The sequence below is a fragment of the Ictalurus furcatus genome, chromosome 22 (genome assembly GCF_023375685.1).
Source record: "Ictalurus furcatus strain D&B chromosome 22, Billie_1.0, whole genome shotgun sequence".
Classification (NCBI taxonomy): Eukaryota; Metazoa; Chordata; class Actinopteri; order Siluriformes; family Ictaluridae; genus Ictalurus; species Ictalurus furcatus.
This window is the reverse complement of record NC_071276.1, coordinates 1,765,211-1,772,569: the sequence shown is the minus strand read 5'-3', so window position 1 is coordinate 1,772,569 and position 7,359 is coordinate 1,765,211. Positions and strand designations below refer to the sequence as shown.

The following is a 7,359-nucleotide window of genomic DNA, read 5'->3' as shown; positions in this document are numbered from 1 at the left end:
AATTAGAGTGCGTATCCTCATAATGGTCACTTCCAAAGAGGTCATTTCAAGAGGGAGGGGGGCTGGGTGGGTTGTACCATGTCTTATTGATGTCATTTTTTTTTTTCAAAAAAAATAAAAATAAAAATACAATAAATAAATAAAAAGTATATATATATATATATATATATATATATATATATATATATATATATGTGTGTGTGTGTGTGTGTGTGTGTGTGTGTGAGACACTGTATTTTAACACATTTTGTGACACTGTACTGTAATTTTGGTATAAATTAGTAAAAGTAAAAGTAAATATCAGTGTGTTGTTAGAGATTGTATTTGCACTTAAATGATTAAACACCCATATATTCATTAATTCCTTTCATTTTTAAAAAATACATATATGTAATAGATGTTTAGGTGTAACACAATGCCATACTTTGTAATAACAAATCGATGGTATTCACTGAAGTTCGCCTGTCAAATGTAATCATGGACCGTATCCTAAATAGCTTACAAACCCCTACAGGTGTACCCTATGTAGCGTATGATATAATAAATAGGCCCTACTCTACGCCCTACTAAGTGCACTAGATACCAAATAGAGAGATTTGATACTGAGCCTTTGTAATAGCGCCCCTATCGGTGCTGATTCACATACGGTGCTGAGTTAAATAGTTTGAGGCTAATTGTTCATTAAAACTAGATATTACATGCGTCATTTGAAATGTTAAATAGAACAGAAACATGTGGAAACACCATACTGAGTGTATGTATGTTGTGTGTTAGAAGGCGATAACTGTTTTAAATTCGTTGTTATGGAAACCGAGCGGCTAGCTTCTCTTGCCAGGAAAAGTGCTTGGTTAAAATGAGTCGGTTTAGTGATTCGATTCTTTGGAAGAGACCGAATCTTCGCAAAGGAGTCGGTTCTTTATGTAAATGGACGATAATGTAATGCTGTTTTACTAAATAGAAGGTCGAGTGAGATTTCATCAAACAGTATGATTTAAGGTCAAGTAAAAGAAAATCACAGTCGCAAATTTTAAAACATGACAACGAGTTGTTTGGGAGCCGAAAGAGTCGGCAAAATGATTTGACTCACTGAATCACTAAAGCATTATAGTTAATAATCCAGTTCATTATACACACTCACTTTCCATTTTACTAGGCAACACATGACTCATACCTACACCTGTTGGACACACACACACACACACACACACACTAGCCACAATTACTGATTGCATTCAGTATGATGTTATGAATTTTGCCTCTGTCTCTACCCCCTAACATCAGGCTGTGTTTGCTTCCATAAAGGCACAGATTACTTTATAAAAACAACATGCAATTTATTGTCATGGGAATTAAGAGTAGTTCTAAAGTCTCACCTTATCAGCATGTTCATTTTTCCATCAGGGTTTGATTGTCTGTGCATGCGAATAATGTGCAATAGACTGTATTGTGTTTTTAGGAGGTTCAGCTATTAATCTTAGACTGCAGTACTGATCTTTTCCGGTGGATCTGATGCAGGTCACAGGTAGATGTTATTATGTCTTTGGACTGGGGAGGAAACCAGAGTATCCAGAGGAAACCCGCCCAAAGCATGGGGAGAGCCTGCAAACTCATCCAAAACAGGGAAGAGGCAGGAGTCAAACCTCCAACCCTGGAGGTGCGAGGCAAATCTGCTAACCACTAAGCCACCATGCGCCCTAGCTCGTTCTTTCTTTCTTTCTTTCTTCCTGTAACTTGTAAATACTTCGACATTAGCATTAATCGCATCTGTAGCCTACATGTACATATGATCCAGATTCTACGCCACTGTCTCTGATTAGCTTTGTGTAAGGACATCTGTGTTCACAGTATTTTGTTTCACTGATGTACAAATCTAAATCCTCCTCACTGAACTGGATTGCATGCATAATTAGAGATTGTATACATAGTTTATTTTTCGCTTGCTGGGCTAGACACACCTGAAGAAATGTCAGACAGGAAATACAACATTGCTCTGTGTGTTCGGTGCTTGTCTTGTCCTGTTGATATTTTGACGAAAACCGAATTGAGGTAAGCACAAGCTCTTAAACCTTAAACACAATGTAAAGTAAAATCTGCAGGGTTTTTCTTTCAAACTGTGATATATATAATTGTATCTTGGTTGCATTGCTTATTAAAAACAGATTATTTTATACTGAAATGTGAAGATGATATTGAAATTTGATTTATTGAAGCCATGAATGCTGCAAATAAACTTAACCAATGGAAATGTGTCCCAAACGACCAAACACGTCATTAAAAATGCGTTTTTTAGGATCTAATTTTTCCTTCACAGGTAGATGACACTTTGAGGAGAGCAGATATGTATCATGTGTTGGAGTATTTTCTTTTCTTAATGGCAGGAAAGTGTAGAAATATGGAAATTCATAAACTCACCCTAGTCTACAGGCTCAGTCCAGACACTTACTGAAGGGAAGATATGTTATTTTTGGTACATTAAAGTGGTTACCAGAGATGAAAGAATGAATGACGATATTAGACCTCACCTACTGTCTTGATAATAAGCTACTCTAATTCCTCATTAAAGTCCCGAGCGTAAACAGGTTCATCAGACTTGTCCACAGTAACAGAAGGGAATAAAATAAAATAAAATAAAATAAAGATTCTTCAGATTAGATTTAGTTTTTCATAAAAAATGAATTCTGCTTAAAATCTGCAGGAAATGGAGGTCAGTTGTGCGTCGATGAAAGTCCAGCTGTTCGTCATGATTATTTTTCCTCAGACGTCAGCAGGTGAGTGATTTTTCACTCTTTAATATTTAAACATTGAACTTACGGATCATATTTTTAAGCACTGATTAAGCCCTCCCATCTGTCTGTGGATGGTAAACACTGGTGCAAATAGATTCAATCCCCAATAATTTGAACAGTTTGCGAAGAGTGCATGACATAAAAGACATGTCCTGGATGACCGGAAGCACTGGTGGTGTTCCTCGGGGGTCCGGGCTGTGCGCTGCAGGACCGCACTGTCTGTGCCGGCACCTGCTGGGCGGCCAGCTGGGTTTCCCTCAGTAGCACTGGGAGTCGCCGAGCCCGTTCCTCTGGCCGTCCGCACACAGCTGCCACACTCAATCCACACGATCATTCCTGGAGGACATCTTTGTGGCTTCACCTGGAGATGTTTTAAGCTGCTACAGCTTCTGGAGTGCCCACCTGCTCTCTGCCTGCTCCTGTATGAGGGCTGCGAAGCGTTGCTGCTACTCATGGTGCAGGATGGGGAGCACTTGGTGTTGAGTTGATGGAGGGTGGAGAGGGATTTGACAGTCTCGGGTAGTAGGGAGTCTTCCATGGCGGTGTCTGAGTCTTCCCCAATTCCCGGGTTTTAACACCACTGTAGAAACCCGATGTGTGAAGGCATGGAGACGTTTTTTGTTTCAACTGCAGTGATCAGGATTTGTAGCTGAAAAGCTCTGTTGCTACTGTTCTATCAAAGCTTTGTCTTATTTATTCACAATTTTGCTCTTTATTTTACAGTCACACACACTCTTCAGTACCTCTACACTGCACTCACACCAGGAATGAATTTCCCAGAGTTCACTGCTGTTGGTCTGGTGGATGGACAGCACATAGTGTATTACGACAGCAGCATCATGAAGATGATCCCAAAGACAGAGTGGATCCAGAAGATTAATGCTGATGATTCAGATTACTGGAACAACCAGACACAGCGTATGCAGAGTGATCAGGAGGATCTCCGTCATCTTCTGCTTACAGTAACGAAAGACGTTAATCACACTAAAGGTAAAGATGAACACAAAGCACTTTGTAACAGTCAGAGATAAAGCTGTAACTTTAACTTTAGTGTGTGTGTGTGTGTGTGTGTGTGTGTGTGTGTGTGCAGGAGTTCATACTCTACAGAGGATATACGGCTGTGAGTGTGATGATGACGGCACCACTAGAGGATACGATCAGTACGGTTATGACGGAAAAGATTTCCTGGCTGTCGATCTGAAAACTGGAACCTGGACTGCAGCTAATGATAAAGCTGAGATCATCAAACACAAGTGGGAGTCTACAGGAGCTGAGGGTTTATACTGTAAGAACTTCCTGGAGAAGGAGTGTATCGAACGATTAAACACATTTGTGTCTTACAGCAGAGAGACTCTGGAGAGGAAAGGTAAAGTGTGTGATCTGCTCTGTTACTGTAACTACAGCTGCTACACACACACACACACACACACTCTTTTACATTCACTCATAAATACAACAGTTTCCATAGCGATCAGAATATTAATAAGTGCACAGGATAAATACTGCACTCTCTAAAGTTTATACCTCCATCTTAATAATCCCGTATGGCACTTTATCACCTCTACAGCACACACACTTCTTCTGATATTTAAGTCTTAACAACTGACAGAGATTTATTCTTCAGCTGTACATTTATAAAGCTATATTGTATATGTATTTTAAATATATTTCCCAGTAGTTTAAACTAAACGTCTTCAGCCAAAAAATCCTTATAGTCAAAAAATTTTGATCACATGACAGATAACTCAGTCTCACTGCCTAGAGGGGAAAACACCTGTGATACACTTCTCAATCTAATTTATCTGTATGTAACGGCACTTTTCTCCTGTAGTCTGTAAATGAATAAAGTTTAGATAGTTATGTCTCTGTGTGTCTCTGCAGTTCGTCCCATGAAGTTTGTGTTCCAGAGGGACGCTATACGTTCTCCAGAGGTGGTGTGTCATGCTACAGGTTTCTTCCCCAAAACAGTGATGATCACCTGGAGGAAGGACGGAGAGGAGTTCGTTGATGACGTGGATCTCAGAGAGACGTTACCCAACCAGGATGGAAGCTTCCAGAAGAGAAGCATTCTGACAGTCTCAGCTGAGGATCTGCAGAAACACACCTACACCTGCGTGATTCAGCACAGCAGCTTGGAGAAGGAGATGGTGCTGCCTGTGAGCGAGCGCCGAATCCTGAAACCTGGTCAGAGAAACACTTTCCTATAAAACTACAGATTTAGAGTGAAAGCTGATTTATTTCTGCAGCAGATAATAAAGACTCTGTGCTGATATAACAGGTGGAGGATCCATGGTGCTGACTGGTATTTGTTGCATCGTTGTTGCACTCTTGGCTTTCGCTCTGGTTCTCTCCTTGCCTGCGTTGATGGAACGCTTATTTGGAGTACAAGGATATCTGGTGAGAGGAGGTGAAGGACATTTATGACATTTCCAGAGAACATGTTTCAAGATGTTTAGATTTCTGATCATAAACTAATCTAATGTGGACATATTGTCTTATAAGTATTGTCACTTTTCGGTAATTGAGGCGGAAGCAAGTGCAGGTAAAGATGTTTTATTAAAGGAGGCAAGCAGACAAATCCAAAACGTGAAACAGGGGCGTAGTCGAAAAGAGGCAGTTTGTCGGGCGATCAGCAAACAGGCATAAACTGGGCTGAGCAGGAATCAAAATCGAGGTCACTAGAAACGAGGTCAAAACACAAAACCATGAAACGTGAAACGTGAAACATGAAACATCAGCGTGGTATCATGGAAACTAATCTACGTTAAACTAAACTCTCTCTCTATGACAACTACTATGTACTATAATACTCCGCACCGTGTACTGGGAGGCGAGGGGTATATATCACAAACATAATCAGTGTTAAGTGCTGCCGGCTGAAACCACTGTAGACAAACCCTCGAACAACAACCAATAACAAAACAGGGCACGCACGTGTCTAAAGTAAACACTGTCACAGTAATCAGAGTGTGCGCTCTCTGAGCACTCGCACACCTGGCTTGTGCACGCGCGCGCACTCCGGCTCTCTGAGCCAGCTGCAGTCTGCAGCGCTGTCTAAAGGGGAGATCATGACAAGTATTGGAACAACAGGTCCACCCTGTCTTGGATATGAATGTTTTCCAGCCTCGATAGTCAGGAAAACAGAATTAAACTAAAATGACACGGCACCGATTACAGTATTTATTATTGAATTGAATTTAAAGCAAAAAAGAATCCATTAAAAATGTTTTCACATTTTCATGTTCTGATTTATAAAACAAATAAATAGATCTCATAGAGTGTTGTAATTTATTTGTTATATTCTGTGACTCGTCCTGACCCTCATCTGTGTATTTCATGTGACAGGTTTCTTCCCCATAACAGTGATGACACTTGGAGGTAGGACGGAGAGGACGTGTATGAGGACGTGGATCTCAGAGAGATGTTATCCAACCAGGATGGAAGCTTCCAGAAGAGAAGCATTCTGACAGTCTCAGCTGAGGATCTGCAGGAACACACCTACACCGTGATTCAGCACAGCAGCTTGGAGAAGGAGTTCTGATAACACTACAGACTTCCAGAGTGAAAGCTGATTTATTGATGCAGCAGATAATATTATTATCTATGTTACAGTTACTATTTTATCAGCTTCATTGAGAATGTACAGTAGACACTGATATGAGTGTGTAGTGATGATGGATCAGGTTTGTTCTCAGCTCACAGAATGTTAGTTGTTTTTTTTTTTATTTAGTGAAAATTTAAGAAGCAAAGTTCTGGAGTAAATTGTTTACAATCCTTGTGTCTTTCAAACTTCGCGCTGTTCTGGTCCCATCCAGTTGTGTGAGCCATATCTGTTAATTAAATATCATTAAACATACAATTTGATAGACCATGTACAAAGAATATTGAATATGGTACTGGACATGTCACTTACTACTACTACTACTATTACTACTACTACTACTACTAATAATAATAATAATACTACAACTACTACTACTACTACTAATACTAATGCTACTACTACTACTATTACTACTACTAATACTAATGCTACTACTACTAATACTACTACTACTACTACTACTACTAATACTAATGCTACTACTACTAATAATAATACTACTACTACTACTACCACCACCACTACTACTACTACTACTACTAATACTACTACTACTACTACTACTAATAATAATAATAATAATACTAATAATACTACTACTAATACTAGTACTACTACTAATGCTAATACTAATTCTAATACTAATTCTAAGACTAATACTAATACTACTACTCTTGCTACTACTAATAGTCTCATGAACTAGAAATTGTTTGAATTTTTCTATCATGGATGTATTAATTCTTTAAATGCACTCAAAAGAATGGTTTTCCCCCTTATTGCTTCTGTAAAGAAATAAGGCCTTGGGTTTGCATTACTAAATGGAGTATGTTACTGTTGTCTGGTGTGTGTGTGTATATATATATATATATATACAGTCTACATGAGTGCCAAGTTAAGTGAACTTAAATATACAAGTTTTGGGAGACCCCATTACTCAAGAACAATGAGGGAACAAGTTTACTCAGTCGA

At 39.2% G+C, this 7,359-nt stretch overlaps 1 protein-coding gene across 1 annotated transcript; it reads left to right on the top strand.

Annotated features, from left to right (window-relative positions):
* The first annotated feature begins 1,464 nt into the window (after positions 1 to 1,464).
* Positions 1,465 to 6,905, top strand: LOC128599190 (major histocompatibility complex class I-related gene protein-like). Its single transcript, XM_053610661.1, has 7 exons — positions 1,465 to 2,046; positions 2,696 to 2,768; positions 3,510 to 3,776; positions 3,877 to 4,152; positions 4,668 to 4,970; positions 5,065 to 5,193; positions 6,132 to 6,905. Exons 2-7 carry the CDS (start codon positions 2,699 to 2,701, stop codon positions 6,251 to 6,253), a joined length of 1,167 nt encoding a protein of 388 aa, XP_053466636.1. The 5' UTR covers positions 1,465 to 2,046; positions 2,696 to 2,698; the 3' UTR covers positions 6,254 to 6,905.
* The last annotated feature ends 454 nt before the right edge of the window (positions 6,906 to 7,359 follow it).

Excerpts from the sequence above, each read along its gene's own strand:
- LOC128599190 (XM_053610661.1), top strand. The coding sequence starts at position 2,699 with ATGGAGGTCAGTTGTGCGTCGATGAAAGTCCAGCTGTTCGTCATGATT. Across the intron at positions 2,769-3,509 it reads TTTTCCTCAGACGTCAGCAG|TCACACACACTCTTCAGTAC; the intron begins GTGAGTGATTTT and ends TTTATTTTACAG. Across the intron at positions 4,153-4,667 it reads AGAGACTCTGGAGAGGAAAG|TTCGTCCCATGAAGTTTGTG; the intron begins GTAAAGTGTGTG and ends GTGTCTCTGCAG.